The sequence below is a fragment of the Scyliorhinus torazame genome, chromosome 5 (genome assembly GCF_047496885.1).
Source record: "Scyliorhinus torazame isolate Kashiwa2021f chromosome 5, sScyTor2.1, whole genome shotgun sequence".
Lineage (NCBI taxonomy): Eukaryota > Metazoa > Chordata > Chondrichthyes > Carcharhiniformes > Scyliorhinidae > Scyliorhinus > Scyliorhinus torazame.
The window spans coordinates 148216547-148243704 of NC_092711.1; the positions used below are offsets into that span (position 1 = coordinate 148216547).

At 50.0% G+C, this 27158-nt stretch overlaps 1 protein-coding gene across 9 annotated transcripts in view; it reads right to left on the reverse strand.

Annotated features, from left to right (window-relative positions):
* Positions 1-4456: 4456 nt before the first annotated feature.
* LOC140422021 (uncharacterized) overlaps positions 4457-27158 on the reverse strand; it is a 72697-nt gene continuing 49995 nt past the window's right edge. For 2 of the 9 annotated variants that reach the window (XM_072507000.1, XM_072507002.1), the window contains one exon: positions 4457-5834. In XM_072507000.1, the coding sequence (XP_072363101.1) occupies positions 4648-5475 (828 nt within the window). In that variant the 5' untranslated portion in view covers positions 5476-5834 and the 3' untranslated portion in view covers positions 4457-4647. The other 7 variants (XM_072507004.1, XM_072506997.1, XM_072507003.1 and 4 more) reach the window with 7 other exon arrangements.

Here is a 27158-nt window from a genome sequence, read left to right on the forward strand (position 1 = left end):
CAGTGTGAGGTTTGGGATGCTGGACCCAGCCAAGCTCTGGGTCACGTCCCAAGGCAGAGAGACTTCTTCACGGTCCCTGCGGACGCGGACAAGTTCGTCGCGGAGAATGGACTGGAGAAGCGACAGCAGGGACAGCGATGGAGAGCCCATAGAAAGACACTCTTAATGCTTAGTGTTTATTTGTTACATTCTGTACAGCCAACTGTGAACCATCACATCGGCCACGTGGTGCGGGAGCGTACTGCCTCGTTCTAGGGACCAAGGAGGAAAGAGAGGGGGGCATGAACGAGGGCAGCAGAGAGAAGCTGTGGGGAATGGCGGACAGGGAGCCCAGGGATCGGGCGACAGAGGATGCATAACTCACCACGGGAAAGGGGGCCACCACACTAAAGAGGTAGTTAGCACCGGGAAGCGTGCAGGAAAGAGTCTGTGGTGCGTCTCCTGCAAGGGGGAAAGCGCCTGGTGAGGGGGGGCCAGACATTGTGAATTGGAGGACAATCAGGGGAAGTAACCACAAGGGAGAGACAGATAAAGATTTAGGGCATTAGACCGGCTACATTAGGTCACACGTGGGGACTTGGAACAAAATGGCTCTGCAAGCAACCACTTTGGAGGGTCCCTGAACAAAGGGAAACCCCAGAGTTCAGGGGCTCACCCACGTGGAGAACTCACAGTTGGCGGCCATGTTCGGTGTCCCCTGGACAAAGGGAAACCCCGGAGCGCAGGGGCCCGACCTCATGGGGAGAACAGTGACCGCGGCCATCTTGGACGACCCCCAAACAAAGGGAAACCCCGGACTGCAGGGCGCATCCACTAGGTAAGTATTGATCCCGCAGTAACGGGGGGAGAGAAACCCCCCATCAGGACAATCACCTGGAACGTCAGGGGATTCAATGGCCCAGTGGAAAAACCCAGAGTCTTCGCCCACGTGAAAAGTTTGAAAGCCGACATAGTCTTCCTCCAAGGGACACACCTGAGGGAGAAGGACTGACTGTGGGTAAGGAAGGGCTGGGTGGGACAGACCTACCATCCCTGCTAATCTCCGACCACCTCCCCAAAGGAGGTTGGACATGGCCCTCCTGGCCAATAAGGCTTTCTGCAAAAACATTTCACAGGCCATCGGCAAATATATGACTAATAATCAGAATGTGGAGGCTGTGGTCAGGGGTGAAATTATAGCTTACAAAGAATGAAGGGATAGGGGTGGCTAGGCAACAGCTAGTCGCCTCCAAACTGGAGGTAGACCGGCGATACTCCGGGGCCCTGATTGTAGAGCTCCTGGCAGAGAGGAAAAAGCTACGGATGGTCTTTGACCTGATCTCCACGAGGAAAGCAGTGCACAGGGGACCCTGTACGAACACGGAGAGAAGGCCAGCCGCCTGCTGGCTCACCAGCTGAGAAAGCGGCAGCAATGAGGGAAATAGCCCAGATTAGGGACAGCGGAGGCAAATTAGTAGCGGAGTCGGTAAAGGTCAACAAGGCATTCGAGACCTTCTACTGGGGGCTGTACACCTACGAGTCCCCAGCAGGTGACTTGAGGATGAAGCAGTTCCTCGATGGACTGGACGTGCCCATTGTGGGGCAGGATAGGAGACGGGGCCTGGAAGCACCGTTAGAACTGGGAGAGATCATGAGAATATTAGCTCCATGGAGGCGGGGAAGACACCGGGACCGGACGGTTTCCCGGCGGACTTCTACAAAAGATTTGCGACAGCTCTGGCCCTGCAGCAGCCGGAGATGTTCACAGATTCACTGGCAAGGGGCACCCTGCCGCCTACACCAGCACCAGCCTCAATCTCGCTGATACCCAAGAAAGACAAAGACCCAAAAGAATGCAGTTCCTACAGATCCATCTCGCTGCTAAATGTAGACACAAAATTGCTGGCCAAGATCCCAGCCTAAAGGCTGCAGAACTGCCTACCAGAGGTGGTATCAGAAGACCAGAGGGGCTTTGTTAAGGGTAAGCAGCGAACTCGAACATCAGGCACCTGCTGAATGTGATCATGACACCATCTGGGGAGAGAAAACCTGAGGTGAACATCTCCCTGGACACAGAAAAGGCCTTTGACACAGTCGAATGGAAGTACCTCATCGAGTTACTGGAGCGGTTCGGGCTTAGAACAGGATTCACCGCCTGGGTGAAACTCCTGTGCAACGCTCCCACGGCGAGCGTTCGGATAAACACCAGCAGCTCTAAGTATTTCCAACTGTACAGAGGCACAAGGCAGGAATGCCCATTGTCCCCGCTGTTGTTTGCATGAACGATCGAGCCATTAGTGATCGTGCTTAGGACAGCAAAGAACTGGAAAGGGCTCCGGAGAGGAGACACAGAGCACAGAGTCTCACTCTATGCAGATGACCTCCTCTACATCTCGGACCCGCGAAGCAGCATGGGAGGAATAATGGTGCTTTTGAAAGAGTTTGGAATCTTTTTGGGCGACAAACTTAACCTGAGCAAAAGCGGGGTCTTCCCATTGAACCCGGAAGGGGGAGGAGCAGAGCTGGAGTGGCTGCAGTTTAAACAGGCCCGGCACAAATTCCACTACCTGGGGATCCAAATCGCTCATCACTGGACTGGGATCCACAAGTGGGACCTGACCAGCCTGGCGGAGTACCTGCAGAGATGGAACACATTCCCACTCACCCTGGCGGCGAGCCACTGCAGCACTCCCATCCCCACCTAATAAATACTCAACTAGCCCAGTGGCAGCAACTCTCCTGTCATGGAACCAACCGCGACAGCATTTCAGGCTAACTGAGATGTTCGATAAAGCCCCATCTGCAACAACCACAGGATCGCACCGGCGACCATGGACTCTTCCTTCAAAAGGTGGGGACAGGACGGGGAGACACTGACAGTTCAGGACTTTTACACCAACAACAGGCTAACAACGCTCGAAGAACTGACTGAAAGATTCCAGCTGACAGGGGGTAATGAACTTAGGTACCTCCAACTGAAAAACTTCCTATGAAGGGAAACATGGACGTATCCACGACCACCACGACAGTCACTGCTGGAGGACCTGCTGGACGCAGAGAGCTGAGGGAAAGGGAACTGTGGTGACATGTACGGGCGACTGCTAATGGGGGCCAACATCCAACTGGATGAGACAGGGAACAAGTGGGAGGAGGACTTGTGGTTTGAAATAGGGTGGGGACTCTGGAGCGAAGCACTGCACAGGGTCAACTCTACCTCCACATGCGCAAGACTAAGCCAAATGCAGCTACAGGTTTTACACAGAGACCACTTAACCAGAACCCAAATGAGCAGCTTCTTCCCGGAGGTGGAGGATAGATGTGAACGGTGCCAAGGAGGCCCAGCCAACCACGGCCACATGTTCTGGTCTTGCCCCAGACTTGCTGGGTATTGGACAGCCTTCTTCGAGGCAATGTCCAAAGTGGTGGGGATGAGGGTGGAGCCATGTCCGAGAGTGGCAGTCTTCAGGGTATCAGAGCAGCCAGATCTCTTCATGGGGAGGAGGGCGGTCGCCCTTTCCTTTCGCCGGAGAATCCTGCTCGGCTAGCGGTCAGCAGCACCACCCAAAGCTGCAGACTGGCCGTCCGACCTATCGGAATTTCTCCAAATGTAAAAAATTAAGTTTGCCATCCGAGGTCGGAAGAGGGCTTCCACAAAACGTGGGAGCCATTCACCCGACTGTTCCGAGACCTGTTAGTAGCTAATAGCTTAGAAGACAAAGAACAGGAGAAGGCAGTCATGACACAGTAAGGAAGGGGGGGGTGGTGGGATAGGGGAATGAGAGGGGGGCAGGAGACATGGAACCCAACCATGCCCAACAAAAGAAGCATGGGAAACAAGGGGGGGCGGGCAGGAAAAGAGAAAAAGGGGGGGTGGGCCGGGGCAACAGCCGGAACAAAAATAAACAGTGGGGAACGAAAACCAGGAAACCACCACTGTGAATAATGCGAAAGAAAGAACAACCGTGTCTGTACGTACACACTGATCCTTCTTCTGTATACCACAAAAGACTCAATAGAGAGAGAGCCCCTGGTAAATATGTAATCATTCCTTAAATATTAGCTATTCCCTGTCTCCCATGTAGTTTCCCAGTCCACCTCAGACAACTTGCCCCTCATACCCTGATGGCGTTCTTCTGTGAGCAACACCCAGATAAATTAAACAAAAAAAAAACCCATGTAACCATCACGGCCCATCTTCATGGCAATGTGGCATTGTTTTGGGGGATCCAAACAGGAATGCAAGCTGAATAACTTCTCTCTTGCAAAACATCCTTTTACTCTGTGATCCTTATGAAATTTGAAACCAGGTATTCGCAACAAGGCTCAAAGAGCATCAGCCCACTGGAGGCAAAGTCCTGAGACCGGCCAGTCCAGCAGAAAGAAACCCTCAGACCCTCCCCATTGACCAACTGACAGAATGAATGAAATGCAGTCCTGGATGTAACTGAGAGCAGAAACAATAACAGCAGAATCTAACTCCTGTAATCACTGGTCAATTTATTGGTGTCTCAGCAGATGCAATGAATCATGCTTTCCCTTCCCACATTGAGAGGAGGTGAATGGCCTCTACCCAGTGTGAATTCGCTGGTGACTCTGTAGGTTGGATAACTGAGTGAATCCCTTCCCACACCGAGAGCAGGTGAACGGCCTCTCCCCAGTGTGAACTCGCTAGTGTTTCCGCAGGGTGGATGAATCACTGAATCCCTTCTCGCACTGGGAGCAGGTGAACGGCTTCTCCCCAGTATGAACCCGCTGGTGTGTTTTCAGGTTAGATAACCGAGTGAATCCCTTCCCACACTGAGAGCAGATGAATGGTCTCTCCCCAGTGTGATCTCGATGGTGTGTCTTCAGACTAGATAAATGAGTGAATCGCGTCCCACACTGAGAGCAGCTGAACGGCCTCTCCCCAGTGTGAACTCGCTGGTGTGTCTGCAGGTGGGATAACCGAGCGAATCCTTTCCCACACTGAGAACAGGTGAATGGCCTCTCCCCAGTGTGACCTCGCTGATGTGACTTCAGGCTGGATAACTGTCTAAATCTCTTCCCACACTGTAAGCAGATGAACAGCTTCTCCCCAGTGTGAATGCGCTGGTGTGACATCAGACTGGAGATTTGAGTGAATCCCTTCCCACACTGAGTGCAGGTGAACGGCCTCTCCCCAGTGTGAACTCGCTGATGTACCCGCAGGGCATATAACCGACTGAATCCCTTCCCACACTGACAGCAGTTGAACAGCCTCTCCCCAGTGTGAACTCGCTGATGTATCTGCAGGTCAGATAACCTACTGAATCCTTTCCCACACTGAGAACAGGTGAACGGCCTCTCCCCAGTGTGAATTTGCTGGTGTTTCCTCAGGTCAGATAACCGACTGAATCCCTTCTCACACACGGAGCAGGTGAATGGCCTCTCCCCAGTGTGACTGCGTCGATGAGCTTCCAGGGGAGATGGGACTCTGAATCCCTTCCCACAATCTCCACATTTCCACGGTTTCTCCATGTTTTGGGTCTCCTCGTGTCTCTCCAGGTTGGACAATCAGTTGAAGCCTCGTCCACACACAGAACACGTGTATGGTCTCTCCCCGCTGTGAATGGTACAATGTTTATTCAGGCTCTGTAACTAGTTAAAGCTCTTTCCACAGTTAGTGCTCTGGAACACACTCACTCGGGTGTGTGTGTCTCGGTGCTTTTCCAGTCACACTGATGGTTTAAATGATTTGATGGCGACAGATCGGGTAAACATTAATTCTTCTGGATTCAAAGGTCGATGATATTCAGATCCTAACAAATCAAGTGGCTCTTTCAGATCGAGAAGTGACGATTGAGATTTCTGTCTGTAATTCCTCCTCTTGTAATATCCTTAAAAGGAGTTTACAAAGTCAACTCAGTATCGGATAGAAATTCAGAACAAACAATTCTAATTTCAGAATAACATTCTTTCCTCTCTCATTCCCCAATACCACATCTCTAATACCTATTCCCCAATACCTAGTCTCCAAGGAGGAATGGAGTGTTGGAGCAGTAAGTATAACAACCGTACCTCGGGGATTCGCGGCCAAGTCTCCAGGGAGCGGACTCGGAGGGGCAGGGTATCGGAGCAGTGACTGTAGGAAGGATGAGCTCGCTGACCACTGCACCCTGGTACAGGAGGCCATTCAAGTGGAAGGGGGGGGGATGGAAGTGGTAGTTGTCAGGGATTCTATAATTAGGGGAACTGATAACATCGTTTGGAATATGGACCGAGAGTCCCACATGGTATGTTACCTGCCCGGTGCCAGGGTGAGGGGCATCTCTAACCGGCTTGAAAGGATATTGGAGAGGGAGGGGGAGGATCCAGGTGTTGTGGTCCAAATTGGGACAAACAACATCAGCAAGACTCGGAAAGAGGATCTGTTTGGGAATGTCAGGAACTAGGAACAAAATTAAAGAACAGGTCCCAAGGGTTATAATCTCTGGGTTATTCCCCGAGCGGTGATGGGGAGTGTGCCTTTTGTTTCTCTTTGTTTGTTGCTGGTCGGGAGGGTTGAGGGAAGGGGTGGACTGGAAGGGCGAGAAGAAGTCAGAGGCCTTGGGCAGGGACCGCCATGCGAGCTGGGCAGGGTAGTTAATGGGAGTGAAGTGGGGGGTTGCTCGATGGAAGGCATGGGGGGGGGGGGGGGAAAGGAGATATTGGGTTGGTTCTTTGTTTGGTTGTGAGAGTGCGAAAGGGGGAGGTGCTGACGTGGGTGTGGTTGGTGTGGTAAAGGGAGAGATGATGGTGAACATCCAAGGGCGGGCCTGGAGGGGTGCATGCTGGGGGCTGGCTTAAAAGGGGATCTGGCTGACCGGCAGGGGAAGGGAGCGGGGCCCCCCTCCCTGACCAGGCTGGTCATGTGGAACGTGCGAGGGTTGAATGGGCCGGTTAAACGATCGCGTGTTTTTGGTCATTGGAGGAACCTGAAGGCGGACGTTGTGCTCTTGCAGCAGATGCAGCTGAAGTTTGGGGATCAGACGAATGGGTGGGGCAGGGGTTCCACTCGGGGTTAGACACGAAGACGAGGGGTGGCAGTGTTGGTTAATAAGAGAGTGGCTTTTGAGGTGGGGGTGCATTGTGGCCGATCCGGAGGGTGGGGGTAGCTCTGGGATGGTCAGTGGGAAGCTAGAGGGAATGCCAATGGCCATGGTGAATGTTTATGCCCTGAATTTGGGACACTGTGGCCTTTGTGAGGTGGGTGTTAGAGAGGATCCCGACTCGGAGTACTCGGCCATTGTGTTTTTTGACCACGCGCTGCATTGGGTGGATTTGAGGATGGGGGAGGGGCAACGGTTGCAGTGGAGGTTGGATGTGGGGCTATTGGCGGATGAGGGGGTGAGTGAGTGGGTTACAGCTGCTATGTCGAGTAGAACGATATGGAGGACGTCCCAGCCACCACGCTGTGGGATGCAGTAGTTAGGGAGGAATCCGGGTGGATAGGGAGAGGGTTCCCACCTCTCCCACCCTTTCAGGCAGTGAGTTCCAGATTTCAACAAACCTCTGGGGGAAAAGCTTTTCCTCACATCTCCTCTAAACGTCCTGCCCATTTCTTTAAATCTGTGCCCCTAGTTATTGACCAGCTGGGGTTTAACCAGCATTTTATACAGCTCCAGCATAACCTCCCTGCTCTTATATTCAATGCCTCTGTTAATAAAGGCAAGAATCCCATTGGCCTTCTTAACCAGCTTATCCACCTGCCCTGCTGCCTTCAGAGATCTGTGAATATGCACACCAAGTCACTTTGCTCTTCTGTACTTCATAGGGTCCGACCATTCATTGTATATTCCCTTGCCTTGTTAGTCCTACCAAAATGCACAACATCACACTTTTCTTGTTTAAATTCCATTTGTCACTCTTCTGCCCATCTTTTTTTCAAATAAATTTCGAGCATCCAATTACTTTTTTCCATCTTTTGGGTTGTGGGGGTGAGACCCAAGCAGACATGGGGAGAATGTGTAAACTCCACACCAACAGTGACACGGGCCGGGATTGAACCTGTGCCCTCGGCGCCGGGAGGTGGCAGTGCTAACCACTGCACCATCCTGCTGCCCCCTCTTCTGCCCATCTAACCAGCCCATCTATATTGTCCTGTAATCTAAGGCCTTGTTCCTTACTATTTACCACACCATTTTTTGTGCCATCTGTGAACTTACTAATCATACCTCCTACGTTCACATCCAGATCATTAATGTATACAACAAACAAGTGACCCAGCACTGATCCCTGCAGAACACCGCTGGACACAGGCTTCCAGGCACAAAAACAACTTTCAAACATCACCCTCTGCCTCCGACCACTAAGCCAGTTTTGGATCCAGTTTGCCAAATTGCCCTGAATCCCCTGAGCTCTTACCTTCTGCATCAGCCTCCCATGTGGGAGTTAGTCAAAAGCCTTACTAAAGTCCGTGTAGACTACATCAACCACATTACCCACATCGACAAACCTCGTCACCTCTTCAAAAGATTCAATCAAATTTGTAAGACATGCTCTCCCTTGTTTAATCTTTGCCTCTCCAAGTGGAGATTAATTCTGTCCCTCAGAATGTATTGCAGTAGTTTCCCTGGCAGTGAAGATAGACTCACTGGCTTGTAATTTCCTGGTTTGTCCCTACTTGCCTTCTTGAATAATGTCACCACATTACCTGTCTCCCAGTCCTCGGACACCTCTCCTGTGGCCAGAGAAGATTTGAAAATTCTCAGAGCCTCTGCAATCTTCTTCCTTGCCTCCCACAGCAGCCTGGGATACATCTCACCTGGCCCTGGGGATTTATTCACTTTCAGACCTGGTAAAACTGTTCATACCTTCTCCCTCTCAATGTTAAGTTGTTCAAGCAAATCACAATGTGCCTCTATGATTTCTATACCTATATCATCCTTCGCCATAGTGAACAAAGTGCTCATTTAACACCTCACCTGTGTCTTCCACTTTCATACACACATTGCCACATTGGTCCCTACTCTTACCCTGGTCAACCTGCTGCTCCAAATACACTTATAAAACATTGTTGGATTTTCCTGTATTTTACCTGTCAGTGCTTTTCCATGCTCCCTCTTTGCTCTCCTAATTCCTTTCTTAAGTAATCCTTTGCACTTTATCTGTTCCTCTAGGACTTCTGCTTTGAGTCCTCGGTATCTGTGATAAGACTCACCTTTAATTCCTTATCCAACCCTGGATATCCCTTGACATGGGACCCTGGAGCTGTGAAGCAAAGCGCTAACCAGGGCTACCGTGCCGCCATGTGCGCTGATTCGGTCTTATGTTTTTTAAACCCCCCCCCCCCCCCCCCACACACACATTCTGTAACGTACGAGATCCCAACCTCAAATTCAGATGTTTCAATTTTATTGGCTTGCTCCTCCTGGGCTTTCCATGAGCGAATTCAATTTATCTATTTCAAGTTGACTATGTTGTTCGTCAGTTTGCCAATACTTTGGGGTGTGTGAGCTGCATTGTTATCCTCCTGTTTTTATAGAATCTAACCCTCTTTCCCCACTCACTGTGTGAACATGGTGACTGGTTGTTGAATTGCTGACATTTCATCTGGAGGCTGTGCTCCCTCAGATATCCTGTTCTGAATGAATTCCCAATGTCTGGTTGTATTTCTGCGGCAATATCTCTTGTTCTCGGGGCCCATTTCCCGCCAGTTTTTCTGCTGCTTTCATTGTTTGAAAAATGGTGAAACGAAAATAAATAAAAATATTTACATTTGCGGGTGTCTGGCGGGAGGTGCGCGGCTTCCCTTCCGACAGGGAGTCAGGGAGCCGCTTCAAGTCTTTCCGTGCAGCCTGGTCAAGCTGCCGAGAGCCTCGGGACTCACTGCTCGGTGTCGCCGGTCGGTGCTGCGGGTCTGACGGGAGGACAACCCCAGTCAGTGACCTTCCCCTCCCCCGGCCCGGGACTGCGCATGTGCGGTGGAGCCCCCCCTCCTGTGACGTAATGGCCAATGGGAAGAGTTGGAGGACCGGAAGGTCGCTGGTCCTCCAGCTAATCAGCACGCGGGCTTTGTGTAAATGCTATTGAGCTTCACACAGACTGAACATTCCTCCTGTCTCCAACATCTGGGAGTAAAACACTTTCTTTTGTCCCCCTTTCCATTTCTTTTCTCATTCTCACCTTCAATTGGTCACTTGCAGCAACTGAAGGGAAAGGAGGTGAATCCAGGGAGGGTGCAGACTCTGGAAAGCTTGGCCCAGATCTCTCTCTCTCTCTCTGAAAGACATTGACATCCTTTGCTCCCTCAGCTTGACACGGGGAGAACGTGCAGATGCCGCACAGACAGTGGGACCAGGCTTTTGGACCGAGCCCCTGGTTGGTTCCAATGTGCTTGGCCCAGCGGTTGCCTGAAGGGTCTCCTGTCTCCGACCCACACTTGGGCCGAGGTTATGTCCCTGGGTTAAGGGGGTCGCTCTGCCCACCTCATCCAGGTAGATTGTACTCGGGTGAGGCCTGAGGGAATTGGAGGTTGCAGATTCCTTGGCCTCCTGTAGGGTTACAATACTGGGGAAACTGGTGCTGAGGTAGAGGGGCCAATTATCTCATCGACTGGTTGAGCAGGCTTGATGGGCCTAATGCAGCTCCTATTTATTCTGTGTTAAAACGCATGAAAGCACAGTGATTAGCACTGTTGCTTCACAGCTCCAGGATCCCAGGTTTGATTCCCTGCTTGGGTCACCGTCTGTGCAGTCTGCACGTTCTCCCTGTGTCTGCGTGGGTTTCCTCCCACAAGTCCCGAAAGACGTGCTGATCGTGAAATGAAAAATGAAATGAAAATCGCTTATTGTCACAAATCGGCTTCAAATGAAGTTACTGTGAAAAGCCCCTAGTCGCCACATTCCAGCATCTGTTCGGAGAGGCTGGTATGGGAATTGAACCCGCACTGCTGGCCTTGTTCTGTTTTACAAGCCAGCGCTTTAGCCCTGTGCTAAACCAGCCCCTCAGTGATTTGGACATTCTGAATTTTCCCTCTGTGTACCCGAACAGGCGACGGAATGTGGCGACGCAGGGTTTTTCCACAGTAACTTCACAGCAATGTTAATGTAAGCCTACTTGTGACAATAAAGATTATTATTATAAAGCAGTGAGCGTGGATCTGTCAAACAGCCTGAATCAGCACCTTCAGGAAAATTGGGAGGTTTATATTAAATACAGCAGAGAGCGAATGGAGGGAGTGTGTGTGGGATGGAGATTTACAACTTTTCGGAACATAGGAACTGGAGCAGGCCATTCAGCCCCTGGAACCTATCCCGCTATTCAATTAGATCATGGCTTATCTGTGACCTAACTCCATATACCTGCATTTGGCCCATATTCCTTCATACCTTTGATTTACAAAAATCTAACTATCTCATTTAAAATGAACAACTGATCTAACTTCAACTGCAGTTTGTGGGAGAGAGTTCCAAACTTCTACAACTCTTTGAGTAAAGAAGTTCTTCCTAACATCTCTCTTGAATGGTCCAGCCATAATTTTATTTTTTAATAAACATTTTATTGAGGTATTCTTGGTGTAGAAACAACAAAATAGAAAAGATACATGAAACCATAAACATCGTGCAAAAACCGTTTACCTTTCGTACAGGTCTCACCCTCATTGACCCCTGAGTCTAACTTAACCTACTCTCCCCCCCTCCCCCCGTCTGCTGACATTTAATTTTCTGCAAGGAGGTCGACGAACGGTTGCCACCTCCCAGTGAAACCTAACAGTGAACCTCTCAAGGCAAACTTAATTTTCTCCATACAGAGAAAGCTAGCCATGTCCGATAACCAGGTCTCCGACTTCAGGGGCTCTGGGTCCCCCCCATGCCAAAAGTATCCGTCTCCGGGCTACCAGGGAAGCAAAGGCCAGAACATCCGCCTCTCTCTCCTCCTGGATTCCCGGAACTTCCGACAACCCGAAAATCACCACCTCTGGACCTAGCGCCACCCTTGTTTTTAACACAGTGGACATGACGTTCACAAACCCCTGCCAGAATCCCCAAAGCTTTAGACATGTCTAAAACATGTGGACATGGTGCACCTATCCTCCACCTAAAAGAATCTGATCATCCGGGCCACTGTCATGTGAGCCCGGTGCACAACCTTAAATTGTATCAGGCTGAGCCTGGCACATGTGGCAGACGTGTTGACTCTAAACGCGTCTGCCCATAAACCATCCTCTATCTCACCTCCCAGCTCCTCCTCCCACTTACGCTTCAGCTCGTCGGTCTGCATCTCCTCCGACCCCATAAGCTCCTTATAGATGTCTGAAACGCTCCCCTTCCCTACCCACCCTCTGGAAATTACCCTGTCCTGAATCCCTCTCCGCGGTAGGAGCGGAAAGGTTGACACCTGTTTATGAAGGAAGTCCCGCACCTACAGATACCTGAATTTGTTTCCCCTCGCCAGCCCAAACTTTTCCTCCAGCACCCTCATACTCAGGAAACTCCCCTCTATGAACACATTCCCCATCCTCTCAATCCCCGCTCTCCGCCATACCCGGAACACCCCATCCATACTCCCCGGGGCAAACCGGTGGTTAGCACAAATTGGGGCCCAGACCGATGCTCCCACATGCCACGTCCACTGGCCCCAAACTCTCAGGGCCGCCACCACCACTGGACTCGTGGAGTACCGTGCTAGCGGGAATGGCAGAGACGCAGACTGGTGCTCTTACAAGAAGCCGCCTCCTTACGCACCCACGCCGACCCCTCCCCCACCACCCACTTCCTGATCATGGCTATGTTAGCTGCCCAGTAATAATTGCTAAAATATGGCAGCGCCAGCCCACCCTCTCCCTGGCTCCGCTCGAGCATTACCTTCCTTACCCGCGGAGTCTTGCCCGCCCAGATGAAGCCCGAGATCACCGTGTTGACCCGCTTAAAAAAGGAACGCGGAATAAAAATGGGGAGACATTGAAATACAAATAGGAACCTCGGGAGGACCGTCATTTTCACCGTTTGCACCCTCCCGACCAGAGACAACGGGAGCGCCTCCCATCTCCGAAAATAGTCCTTCCTTTGGTCCACTAGCCGGGCCAGATTCAAGTTATGCAGCCGGTCCCATTCCTGTCCCACTTGGATGCCCAGGTACCTAAAACTACTCCCTACCTACCTGAACGGCAGCTCCCCCAGTTGCCCCTCCTGTCCCCGCGCCTGAACCACAAACATCTCAGTCTTATTCATAGAACATACATTACAGCGCAATACAGACCCTTCGCCCCTCGATGTTGCGCCGACCTGTGAAACCACTCTAAAGCCCACCTACACTATTCCCTTATCGTCTATCCAATGACCATTTGAATGCCCTTAGTGTTGGCGAGTCCACTACTGTTGCAGGCAGGGCATTCCACGCCCTTACTAATCTCTGAGTAAAGATCCTACCTCTGACATCTGTCTTATATCTATCTCCCCTCAATTTAAAGCTATGTCCCCTCATGCTAGACATCACCATCCGAGGAAAAAGGCTCTCACTGTCCACCCTATCCAATCCTCTGATCATCTTGTATGCCTCAATTAATTCACCTCTTAACCTTCTTCTCTCTAACGAAAACAGCCTCAAGTTCCTCAGCTTTTCCTCATAAGATCTTCCTTCCATACCAGGCAACATTCTGGTAAATCTCTTCCAGTCTTCTTCCAGCTAGCCAATTTCTGATCCAAACTAAATCTTCCTGAATCCCATGCTTCCGTATTTTCTGCAGTAGCCTACCGCGGGGAACCTTATCAAACGCTTTACTGAAATCCATATACACCACATCAACTGCTTTACCCTCATCCACCTGTTTGGTCACCTTCTCAAAGAACGCAATAAGGTTTGTGAGGCACGACCTACCCTTCACAAAACCGTGTTGACTATGTCTAATCAAATTATTCCTTTCCAGATGATTATACACCCTATCTCTTATAAACCTTCCAGGATTTTGCCCACAACAGAAGTAAGGCTCACTGGTCTATAGTTACCGGGGTTACTCTACTCCCCTTCTTGAACATGGGGACAACATTTGCTATCCTCCAGTCTTCAGGCACTATTCCTGTAGACAAAGATGACTTAAAGATCTAAGCCATTGGCTCAGCAATCTCCTCCCTAGCTTCCCAGAGAATCCTAGGATAAATCCCATCCGGCCCAGGGGACGTAACTATTTTCACACTTTCCAGAATTGTTAACACCTCCTTCTCATGAACCTCAAGCCCTTCTAGTCTAGTAGCCTGAATCTCAGTATTCTACTCGACAACATTGTCTTTTTCCTGTGTGAATACGGACGAAAAATATTCATTTAGCACCTCTCCTATCTCCTCTGACTCCAAGCACAACTTCCCACTGCTGTCCTTGACTGGCCCTACTCTTACCCTCGTCATTCTTTAATTCCTGACATATCTATAGAAAGCTTTAGGGTTATCCTTGATCCTACCTGCCAAAGACGTCTCATGTCCCCTCCTGGCTCTTCTTAGCTCTCTCTTGAGGTCCTTCCTAGCTAACTTGTAACTCTCGAGCACCCTAACTGAACCTTCATGTTTCATCTTTACATAAGCCTCCTTCTTCCTCTTGACAAGTGTTTCGACTGCCTTAGTAAACCACGGTTCCCTTGCTCGACCACTTCCTCCCTGCCTGACAGGTACATACTTATCAAGGACACGCAGCAGCTGTTCCTTGAACAAGTTCCACATTTCCATTGTGCCCATCCCCTGCAGTTTTCCTCTCCATCCGATGCATCCCAAGTCTTGCCTCATCGCATCATAATTGCCTTTCCCCCAGATATAACTCTTGCCCTGCGGTATATACCTATCCCTTTCCATCATTAAAGTAAACGTAATCGAATTGTGGTCACTATCACCAAAGTGCTCACCTACCTCCAAATCTAACAACTGTCCTGGTTCATTACCCAGTACCAAACCCAATACGGCCTCGCCTCTCGTAGACCTATCTACATACTGTGTCAGGAAACCCTCCTGCACACATTGGACAAAAAAGGACCCATCTGAAGTACTCGAACTATAGCGTTTCCAGTCAATATTTGGAAAGTTAAAGTCCCCCATAACAACTACCCTGTTGCTTTCGCTCCTATCCAGAATCATCTTTGCAATCCTTTCGTCTACACCTCTGGAACTTTTCGGAGGCCTATAGAAAACCCCTACGAGGGTGACCTCTTCTTTCCTGTTTCTGAAGCAGTATACTTGTTACTAAGGGGAACGACCACAGGGGATCCCTGTACTGACTGCTTCCTCCCAGCCCCTCTCACCGTCACCCATCTATCTTTATTCTTCGGAGTAACTACATCCCTGAAGCCTCTATCTATGACCACCTCTGCCTCCCGAATGATCCGATGTTCATCCAGCTCCAGTTCCCTAACGCGGTTTCTGAGGAGCTGGAGATGGGTGCACTTCCCACAGATGAAATCAGCAGGGACACTGTCGGCGTCCCTCACCTCAAACATTCTGCAGGAGGAACATTGAACTGCCTTCCCTGCCATCCTATCTAGATTAAAAAAAGAAAACGAAAGAAAGAGCTTACCTGTTATTCACTCCCCTTCTCAGCAAGCACTCACTCAGCAACCTCTGCGCCCTGCACGATAACACCTGAGGGAAAAGAAAAGAAAAACTACTTACCAGTCACCAGCCAATCCCTTACCTGCAGGCTGTGATGTCACGGTTCAACTTCTTTCTACTTCTACCTGCCCTCGTGCCTTCCTCTTGATCTTTACAGCGGTTGGTTTTTTTTTGATTAGAGGAGGAGGTAGGGAGGGAAACACTGAAGAAGTGTTTCGGGTTTAAATGTCACTTGACAACAGCTCCTCCACAAACCACCTTCAAGTTAGGGTGACCACAATGGAGGTATGCAAATTTCCCTTGCAACAGTCAATCAGCAGCACCGCTCTACTGCCCTCTGTTGGATGTTTAGCTTACACCCTGAAAACCGGCCGAATTCCCCGAAAATCTTCATGATTTCCTTCAAGCCCTCTACTGGGTCAGAAACGTATCAAAGATCATCCACATAGAGCGAAACCCGTCCCAGTAGCTCCCGCAGATAATCCCATTCTACCGCATGAAAAGCCTTTTCTGCATCCATTGCGACCACTACCTCAACCTCCCTACCTTCCGGGGACATCATGATCACATTTAACAGCCTTCTTACATTGGCCACCAACTGCTTATCCTTAACAAACCCCTTCTGGTCCTCCCCAATAACGTCCGGAACACAATCCTCAATCCTGGAGGACAAGATTTTGGTCAGTAACTTGGCATCCACATTCAGCAGGGAGATCAGCCTGTCGGACCCACACAGATCCGGGTTCTTGTCCCGCTTAAGAATCAGCGAAATCATTGCCTGTGACATCGTCGGGCGCAGCACCCCTCTCTCCCTTGCCTCTTTGAACATCCGTAACAACACTGGCTCCAATATCCCTGAGAACATTTTATCGAACTCTGCTGGGTACCCGTCTGGACCCGGGACCTTACCCGCCTGCATGGCCTTCAAGCCGTCCACTATCTCTTCCAGCCCAATTGGGGCCCCCAGCCCTTCTACCCGCTCCACTTCCACCATTGGGAAATTCAGCCCCTCCAAGAAGCGCCTCATCCCCTCTGGCCCCTCAGGGGTTTCCGATCTGTAAAGCCTGCTGTAAAAATCTCTGAACGCCTTATTCACCCCTACCGAATCACCAACCAGGTTCCCATCTCCGTCCTTTACTTTCCCTATTTCCCTAGCTGCCTCCCTCTTCCTAAACCGCTGTGCGAGCATTCTACTGGCCTTCGCCCCATGTTCATAAATCGCCCCCCTCGCCTTTCTCAGCTGCTCCACCGCCCTCCCTGTGGTCAGCAAACTAAACCCCGCCTGCAACCTCCGTCGTTCCCTGAATAGCCCTGCCTCTGGGGTCTCCGCATACCTCCTATCAATCTGTAGTATCTCCTTTACCAGTCTGTCCATCTCTGCCCTCTCAAGCTTCTCCCTATGAGCCCGGATCGAGATCAGCTCCCCCCTTACCACCGCCTTCAGTGCTTCCCAAACCACCTCTGCCGAAGTTTCCCCCGTGTCATTGACCAGCAAGTAGTTCTGAATGCATTTCCTCAGCCGCTCGCTGACCCCTTCATCCGCCAAAAGTCCCACATCTAACTTCCAGTGCGGGCGCTGGTTACTGTCTTTGCTAACCTGCAGGTCAACCCAGTACGGTGCATGGTCTGAGATTGTAATCGCCAAATACCCCGTGTCCACTGCCCCAGCCAGAAAGACCCTGCTCAAAATAAAGAAATCAATCCGGGAATACACTTTATGCACGTATGAGTAGAAGGAGAACTCCTTCACCCTCGGCTGTCTAAATCTCCATGGATCCACCCTGCCCATCAGCTCCATGAACCCACTTAGTTCCTTTGCCATTGCTGGCACCCTGCCCGTTTTTGAGCTTGACCGGTCTAAGCCAGGGTCCATAACTGTATTGAAGTCCCCTCCCATGACCAACCTGTGCGAGTCCAGGTCCGGTATCTTTCCCAGCATCCTCCAAATAAACTCCACATTGTCCCAATTTGGCACATACACATTTACTAATACCACCTACATCCCCTCTAGCTTCCCACTGACCATCATGTACCGACCTCCCACGTCCGAGACTGTTCTACCTGCCTCAAACACCACCCGCTTATTGATCAGGATCGCGACCCCTCTAGTCTTTCAATCTAGTCCCGAGTGAAACACCTGGCTGACCCAGCCTTTCCCCAATCTAACCTGGTCCGTTACCTTAAGGTGCGTCTCCTGCAACATTATCACGTCCACCTTCAATCTCCTAAATTGCGCGAGCACACGTGCCCTTCTAACTGGCCCATTTAACTCTCGAACATTCCAGGTGATCAGCCTAGTTGGGGGGCTCATTTGCACCCCCCCCCACCCCACCCCCTCCGCTGCTCAGCCATCCGCTTTTTTAGGCCCACCTCCAGCCCGTGTTCCGCGCCTCCACCGGTCCGCCCCCAGGCAGCCCCCGATCTCCTCTCTGTCCCTCAGCCCAAGTCCCTCCCTCGTCAGCAGAACATTCACCACCCCCCCCCCCCCTCCCCAGCAACAACACCCTGTAACCCAACCCCTTTCCTAAACCAAACATATGCACACCCCCCACTGCACTTCCGAGAGCCAGCCCTACCCAGCTAGCTTGGTAGCTTGGTGGCCCCCATCCCCAGCGGCAGATAGTCTTCCACCTATTGTTCTCTCTCCTTCCCCCCCCCACCCCCCGCCCATACAAACAAACTCCAGCATCAAACAATCCCCACATAATTGCCCAACAGAAAAAACACCAAGATCAAAACAAGCACACCTCCATCCCCCAACAGTGCAAATGAAAACCTTAACTCACTCAGCTCTACTCCTGGTTCCAAATCAATGCAAACGGCACCTCAAACCCATCTTCCATAAAACGGAGAACAAGAAACTTTTTACAAAAACAGAGAAACAAAAACATGAACATTGCAGCCAAGTTCAAAAGTTCTCAGTCCTTCGCCAGCCCTTTCTTTCTTGGAAAGTCCAACGCGTCCTCAGGTGACTCGAAGTAAAAGTGTTGATCCTCATGCGTGACCCAGAGACGGACTGGGTATAACAGTCCAAACTTCACCTTTTTCTTGAAAAGGATTGCCCTGATCTGATTGAAGCCTGCCCTCCTCCACTCTCAGGTCTTGGTAAACCCGCAGGATGCTATTGTCCGATTTACAGCTCCGTATCTGCTTGGCCCACTGCAGAATACGCTCCTTATCTGAGAACCTGTGGAATCTCACCACCATAACCTTTGGGGGGGGCCTCCCATCCGCGGCTTGCTCGCGAGTGCTCTGTGAGCCCTATCCACCTCCAAGGGCCGGGAGAATGCCCCATCCCCCAGCAGCTTCTCAAACATGCCTGCGACGTATGTCCCAGCGCCGTTCCTTCGGACCCCTCCGGGAGCCCGACAATTCTTAGGTTCTGCCAGCGGGACCTATTCTCTAGGTCCTCCACCTTCTCCAGAAGCTTATTTTGCTGGTCCCTCAGCATCCCCACCTCCAGTTCCACTGCAGTCTGATGCTTCCCCTGCTCAGCCAGCGCCTTCTCCACCTTCTGGATCGCCCGATCCTGGGTGTCCAATCTGAGCTCCAACCACTCAATCGATGCTTTTATTGGGTCCAAGCAATCCCGTTTCTGTGTCGCAAAGCCCTCCTGAATGACTTGCATCAGCTGCTCCACAGACTGCTGGGTCGACAAGCCAGAGGTTCGCCCCTCCGCCATGTTGTCTCCTGTTGCAGCTTCAGCCCAAGTCTTCTCTGTCTTTTTGATTCTGCCCTTACGAACACTTCTAGTCCTTTTCTCCATGCACCGAAATGGGAATTCAGTAGAGAATTGCCACTAACATCCGTTCTACAATTCAACTCCGTTAAAAAATAGGGGGAAAAGGTCCAAAAGTCCGACCAGAGCGGGAGCTACCAAATGTGCGACTTACTCCTTCTTGCCACCACCGGAAGTCCTCCGGGGCGAGAACTGGCCACACACCAGGCCGGGGGTTGCAATATAACTTGGGGGCTCAGGTCCCTGATCTTTGGAATGGCAGAGGGCGATGATTGGGTTACAGTATAAATTAAAAAGTCACACCAGGTTTGTAGTGGTATAAGGACGGCTCTGGAGGCTGCTGAGAGTTTTTTCAGGCGGATGACCTGTCTTTGGTTTCTTGAAAAGGGTTTCAAAACGGCAAGCTGGTAAATTGGCAGGTGAATGAAATTAGAGGTGCCAGCTAAAGCTAGGAAAGCAGAGATATGTGATGTATTGGTTGAATATGTGGGTCTGTTAGAAACACAGGAGAGCTCACATGGTTCTGAGACTCAGAGGGATCTGGTTGTCCAAGAGCATGAATCACAAAAGGCGAGTATACAGGTACAGCAAGTAATTAGGAAAGCTAATAGAATGTTATTGTTTATTGTGGGGGAATTGAATACAAAAGGTAGGGAGGTTATGCTTCAGTTATACAGGACATTGGTGAGACCACATCTGGAGCACTGTGTACTGTATTGCTCATTTACCGCCAGTCCAGCAGAACAAAACCCTCCGACCTTCCCCATTGATGAACTGTCAGAATGAACAAAATGCCGTCCTGGATGTAATTGAAGCAGAAACAATAACAGCAAAATCCAACCCCTTGTAATCACTTGTGAACTTGGTGTCTCAGCAGGCGCCATGAATCATGGATTCCCTTCCCAGACTGGGAGCAGGTGAACGGTCTCTACTCAGCGTGAACTCGCTGGTGTGACTGCAGGCTGGATAACTGAGTGAATTCCTTCTCACACTGAGAGCAGCTGAACGGCTTCTCCCCAGTGTGAACTCGCTGATGTGTCCGCAGGTTGGATAACTGAGCAAATTCCTTCGCACACTGAGAGCAGCTGAACGGCCTCTCCCCAGTGTGAACTCGCTTATGTTTCCGCAGGTTGGATAACTGAGCAAATCCCTTCCCACACTGAGAGCAGGTGAACGGCCTTGCCCCAGTGTGAACTCGCAGATGTTTCCTCAGGTTGGATAACTGAGCAAATTCCTTCTCACACTGAGAGCAGCTGAACGGCCTCTCCCCAGTGTGAACTCGCTGGTGTGTCTGCAGGGTGTATAATTGAGTGAATCCCTTCCCACACACAGAGCAGGTGAACGGCCTCTCCCCAGTGTGAACTCGCTGGTGTGTCTGCAGGGTGCATAACACAGTGAATCCCTTCCCACACACAGAGCAGGTGAACGGCCTCTCCCCAGTGTGAACTCGCTGGTGTGTCTGCAGGGTGCATAATTGAGTGAATCCCTTCCTACACACAGAGCAGGTGAACGGCCTCTCCCCAGTGTGGCTGCGTCGATGAACATCCAGCTGAGATGGGACTCTGAATCCCTTCCCACAGTCCCCACATTTCCACGGTTTCTCCATTTTTGTTTGGGTGTCCTCGTGTCTCTCCAGGTTTGACGATCAGTTGAAGCCTCGTTCTAACACAGAACACGTGTACGGTCTCTGTCCGCTGTGAATGGTGTGATGTTTTTTCAGGCTGTGTAACTGGTTAAAGCTCTTTCCACAGTCAGTGCTCTGGAACACTCTCACTCGGGTGTGTGTGTCTCGGTGCTTTTCCAGTCACACTGATGTTTAAAATGTTTTGAAGCTGACAGAAAAGACAAACATTTCTCCTTCTAGATTCAAAGTCCGGTGATACTCAGTTCCAAGGAATTGAAAGACTCAGTTAGATTGAGATGTGAAGTTTGAGATTTCGGTCTGTAATTCCTCCTCTTCTAATATCCTGTAAAAACAATTTACAAAATACATCACTGTCAGTACAGGATAGAAATTCAGAACAGACAATTCTAGTTCCTCTGGAACATTCTTTCCACTCATTCCCCAAACGCTGTAAATCTCCATCCCACACACTCCCTCCATTCTCACTCTGCTGTATCTAATATTCACCCTCCCAATTCTCCTGAAGGTGCTGATTCAGGCTGATTGACAGATCCATGCTCACTGCTTCCTGTCCTGATCACAGAGACCATTACAAATAGGAGCTGCAGTTGGCTATTGGGCCCATCGAGCCTGCTCGTTTATTCTGTGGGATCATTGGTCGATCTATGTCAGCGACATTATCCGTGTTATTGACCAGAGGCAGAGTGAGCTGACTCAATATCTGTGAGCTCATGAGGCCGAGCTGTAAAACACCATGAAGAGGCTCAATGATCCGGAGGAGAGAATCCTGAACGTTGAGCCTTGGCGGAGGCAAGAATTCAATCCTTGGAAAACTGGCTGAGTGGCGTGGTGGACTCCTGGAGAACTTGGAGAACCGAGGGTCAGAGAAAGAACATCCGAGTCGTCGGCCTGCCAGAAGGTGTGGAGGGTAAGGCCCCCGTTCGGTTCTTCGAGGACCGGCTGCCACGTTTTCTCAAGCGGGATGTGAAGCCTTGGCGTTTCAAATTAGAAAGGGCATCGGATTCTGTCTTTGAGGCCGAGGGATAGTTTTCATCCCAGGCCTGTAATCATTCCCTTCCACAACTTGAAAGATCACCAGAGGGTCTTGGAGACGGGTAAGGTGAGGTGGGACCTGGCTCCCATCTCACCTTACAGTAAATTATGTCACTTTATCCTGTGACCCTGAAAATTGAATCCGACAACTCCGTCAAGTCTTTCAATAATCCTAATACTGCCTTAGTCTTCGCTAATATCCAACAAAAGCTCAGGATTGGTGCAGCACAGCAGAAATGTCTCAGCAGTACAGAAGTACAGGAGAGGACAGGAGGACGACAATACAGATGGATCAGTATAATCATTAAGCTTGGTGCAACCGTGTGTACCAATGGATATCCTGGAGAACAAGGGAGAAGAAGAAAAATGCCATGAAAACATGGTGAAACGGTGCACACCTTCCCACGTAGCGAGTGCTCGCATCGCCCACCAGAATCCAGGATAAGATCACCGTGCCAGGTTCAGGCGGGTGTCAGAACACATCTCCCCCAGCTCCAGTCATACCAGAGGCATCAATAACACATCCATATCTCCCCTTCTTGGGTACAAGACCTGTCTATACCTTTGCAGGAACCTTTCCCAACTCTTTCCCAACTGCATCCTGTTATTGCAAACTCTCTAGTGCAAAAGCAGAAGTGATTCATCTCGAAAGTCACGTACACAGTTACAAAGCTCCAGTCAACACCAAGCTCTATTTGACATTCCATTTCCCATCAAGCTCTATTCCTCTTGAGCCAAACTCTCATTCCCCCCTTTTATCATTTCATGATAACTTCTTCTAATCCATAGCCACTTGTCTCATTCTCTCCCATTCTATCTGCACTTCTATCATTTTCCTACGTACCTCTGCACCTTTTTTCACATCCATTAGCTATTCGAGGCTCACTTCATGTTGCTGTACTAACTGTTGGGAAATTACTGCTGCACCGACACTTTTACACAAGCATTTCATTAGGAAGCTAAGCATGATTATTACAAGTATTACAACTACCAGGATTATTAATCCATGCACCAGGTAAGACCCCCATGATCCGTCAAACAACCAATCTAACCACCCATCTCTTGATTTTTCATGCAGTTTCTTAACCTTTTTGCGGATATAATCCACGAGGTGGGTGATGTTCTCCGAACTATCGGGGATGTAAGTGCAACATTCCTAACCGATCACGGCACATGTCCCACCTTTGTTTTCAAGGAGGTAATCGAGGGCCATTCGGTTTTGTAGGGCTACGGTTCTTATTGCCACCATTTCATTATTTATCTCAGTCAATGCTTCAGTGGTGTCGTTTGCTACCTCTTCCAGGATTTTTGCTATCTTCCTTATTTCCTTTATTGCAAGAGCTACCCCGATAGGGGGAAGCAGGATCCCAAAGTATCGCTGCGTTTCAGTTATTGCTCTCTTTTCTCACTTCATCATTTGGTAATGGTCGCCTAAATTGGCGAGGTGGTGTATAAAGGGGACTACATACCCCAGATAACAGGATCCCGTCCAATTCTCTGGCAGCCAGGGATATGCCTTGTGGCAACAAATAAAGTACGTCCCATTGTATGAAGTGAGTTTGTCCACGTCAAACCCTTCAGCCATCAGGGAGTACTTGAAGGTACCTGTCCCGTTAGCGTATGGGACGTCCAGTGTACACCCATAAAACTGAGGAGACGTATATACGGGATAGACCTTGGATATGTTGGCCACTACAAATCTGTGCTCACATTGACTCGCATCTACGAATATCCCTTTAACCACATTCCTTACTAAACATATTATTCCCAGTGGTCTTCCCATGTTGGTGGTATTAGTGAGGGTAAGAAACGGAGGCTGGTGGGATCGGTCATAACTTGGTTGGTACCACATCTCAAAGGTATTCATTGGATAGCCCCCCTCTTTCCAAGGTCTTGGGGATATGGGGAGAAACGATAAACTAGAAGCTGCCCCGCCGTCTGGGTGTCTTACCACAGTTGCGATTCTTATTGTCCTCGGGGATTGACGAGTACCATTCTGGTAAATATACCATTCTACGGTTTCTGACAGGTGAAGGGGAACAAGTCTGAGGGGATCCCTCCCTTAGCATGGGTCGGGATATGTGTACATACCCAGCAACCAGAAACATTCATATCCTTTGCGTACACATATGACATATACAAATAAGTGTTCACATGCAATTCTCGTTTAGCCCGGGATGGTTGCTTCTGCAAGTCACTGATTTAGGGGCTGGTTTAGCACAGGGCTAAATCGCTGGCTTTGAAAGCAGACCAAGGCAGGCCAGCAGCACGGTTCAATTCCCGTACCAGCCTTCCTGAACAGGCGCCGGAATGTGGCGACTAGGGGCGTTTCACAGTAACTTCAGTTGAAGCCTACTTGTGACAATAAGCGATTTTCATTTCATTTCATTTTCATTTCATTTCACATTGTAACGGCATTGTTCTGTCTTTGTGCCTGCATTCATAATCTCATTTGCAGGCATGTTGGTCGCAGGATAGGTGATGTGTCGTATCCAAGGGCCAGTTTTGACCCTGGCGCAGGAACTGAGCCGAACATCGATCAACGGGCATCATGGCCCATGATCTCCTTTGCAGGACCCGACTGGCACAATGCAGGGTGTCCCCTTGGCAAAGATGGTGAGGGCTCCTCCTCTGGGGCTCACAGACTTTTCGTCTAGTTTCCCCTTTCAGGATTATGAGGCCAACCAAGGTCAGGGCGACGAGAACGATATTCATGACTGTAGTTCAACTTTATCGTTCCCCTAGAACTTAAGACAAAGAGTTTTAATTCCTACGACATTTTTACACTCTTACAATGATGAATATGAATCCAAGCATTCCGGCCTTCCACTTTCACGGCCGTGGGGGTGGTCAGGAGAACCTGAAACGGTCCCTCCCATCATGGCTCCAGCCCTTTCCGAACCCAGTTCCGGATCATAACGTACTCGCCGCGGTTAATAGTGACAGTACTGGCAAGGGGGGGTACTTCCCCACGGGCCGCTCAGACCCACGAGTGGAGACCTTTTAAAACCTTTGTCAGAGTTTTAACGTAATTGGCCATTTCCGTGGTCATGTGGTGAAAGTTTACATCTTTTGGCTTGTCTTGACCCCAGGGAGTGTGAAAAGGCCTTCCGTACAATATCTCAGCAGGGCTTAATCGAGTTTTTCCAGCTGGTGTAGCGCGAATTTGAAAAGGGCAATGGGCAATAGCTTGAGCCAAGTAGCACCTGTCTCAGCCTGTAATTTGGCTAGTTTGGTTTTCAATGTCTGGTTGGCGCGCTCTACCATTCCTGCTGCTTGTGGCCTATATGCACAGTGCAACTGTTGTTTTATGCCCAGCTGAGCACAAAATTCTTTGTTAATCTGTCCCACAAAATGGGGGCCATTGTCTGAACTTAGCCGATACGGGATCCCAAACCTGGGAACAATTTCCCGCATCAAGACCTTCACCACCGTGGTGGCTTTGTTGTCCACGGTGGGGTAGGCCTCTATCCATTTACTAAATACATCAACGATGACTAACACATGCTTATAACATTGACATCTTTCCAACTCAATGTAGTCCATCTGGAGGGTCTCAAAGGGACCTTCTGGTAGCGGGGTTTTACCCATTTCACAGGGTATTGCTTTTCCAGGGTTATACTGCTGGCATACCAGGCAACGGCTGCTAATATTTTGCGCTATACCTTGCAGTCTCGGATGCCACCATGTTTTGAGCAGCAAGTCACCTGTTGCACGTGCACCACAATGAGTTGCAAAATGAACACACTCAGTGACCCAGGCTGCTAATGCGTCGGGCATACAGGTTTGCCCTTCCGGGGTGACCCACAATTTGTTTACAGGATCATAACAACATCCCAATTCTTCCCACAATCGTTTTACACAAGCAGGAGCGTCCTCCTGTAATTGAATGACGTCAGTGATGGTCGGCATTGAATTTTCAGAGGGAGACTGACTTTTCCAGTTTTTAGTCTGACTCATCATTTTGGGCACCACCACGTCTTTTAGTCAAGAGGCCTCTTTGGCTTGGTGGTCCGCCTGCCGGTTGCCCACGTCCACCAAACCTTTACCAGTTGTGTGGGCTGCGCATTTTATCACGGCTATTTGTTTAGGGAGCATGAAGGCCTGCCATTGTTACGGGGGCCATGGGCGGGGACTGTGGAACGGGGACCGGTATTACGGCAACAGGAACAATCGAGACAGGGACCGGTCCCATTGCCACAGGGGCATAGTATGGTGGAGGCGATGGCTGAGGCAGGGGTGCAGTCGGCTGCCTCCTTCCCACTGGCCAATTTTCTAAATCGCTCTCGTCGTCTCCCTCGGTTAAGGCAAGGCCGGCCATTTGTCCGCACGGATTGGGTTGTGGTGGTTTAGACCTAGGAGATCGGGCCCGTTTCTTGTGGGCACACTCCTTCTTTAAGACCTCAGCGGTCTTAACAATCCCACCCTCCATCAACTCTATTCCCAATTTTAGAGCATTCGCTTGCCAGCAGAGACGCGTCTTTTAATTTTTGGCAGTACTCTCGCCATAGGACAATCAATTTTTTTTGCCTTGGAACTACGGTTATGCTGCCAAATAAGTTGTTGTGCCTCGAGAACAGTGGGTAAATCCTTTGGTCCTCCTAGGGGCCATTGTCCTTTTCCTAAGATCTTATGTAATTCTCCGGAGAGCTGTCGTAATTGTTTGGAATGTTCCGGATACTGCTCGCAAAGAACCTGAAGCGCGCTTCCACTATCAGAGGTACTATCCAGGGTATTACCCATTGTCTCCTATCCTTGTGGTTACCTACTTAATTTTGATAGCGATCCTAAATCACTTATTCAATCAAGAATTTAAACAGGGTTATCCTGCCCCGTTACCCAATCAGGAGGCTTAGTCAAATTGTTTGAGTGTTCCGACAGGGCACGCAACGGTCAAACCCTGTTTATTGTGAAGCTTAAGGCGTCATCCGCACCTGGTGAGAAGTACTATAACTTAGACGGAGTTATCCATTCTCCGCTGTAGCCAATAGTCAACCCGGAGTGTCGAACAAGTCAAGACACGGGTTGACAATCATTTGTTTTAATGCCAACCTTTTATCGCGAAGGTATCAAGCAACCAGAAGGATCATCATTCCCTACGTATCTCTTTTGGGCCGAGGGTCTCCTACCCTCGCGCACAGGTTTCCAACCCAGAATTCGAAGAGGACTCTAACCTCTTACGGGACTCCAAGCCTTCCTGTAACAGGTTCGCCGGACTAACCTGGATCTCCTAAGA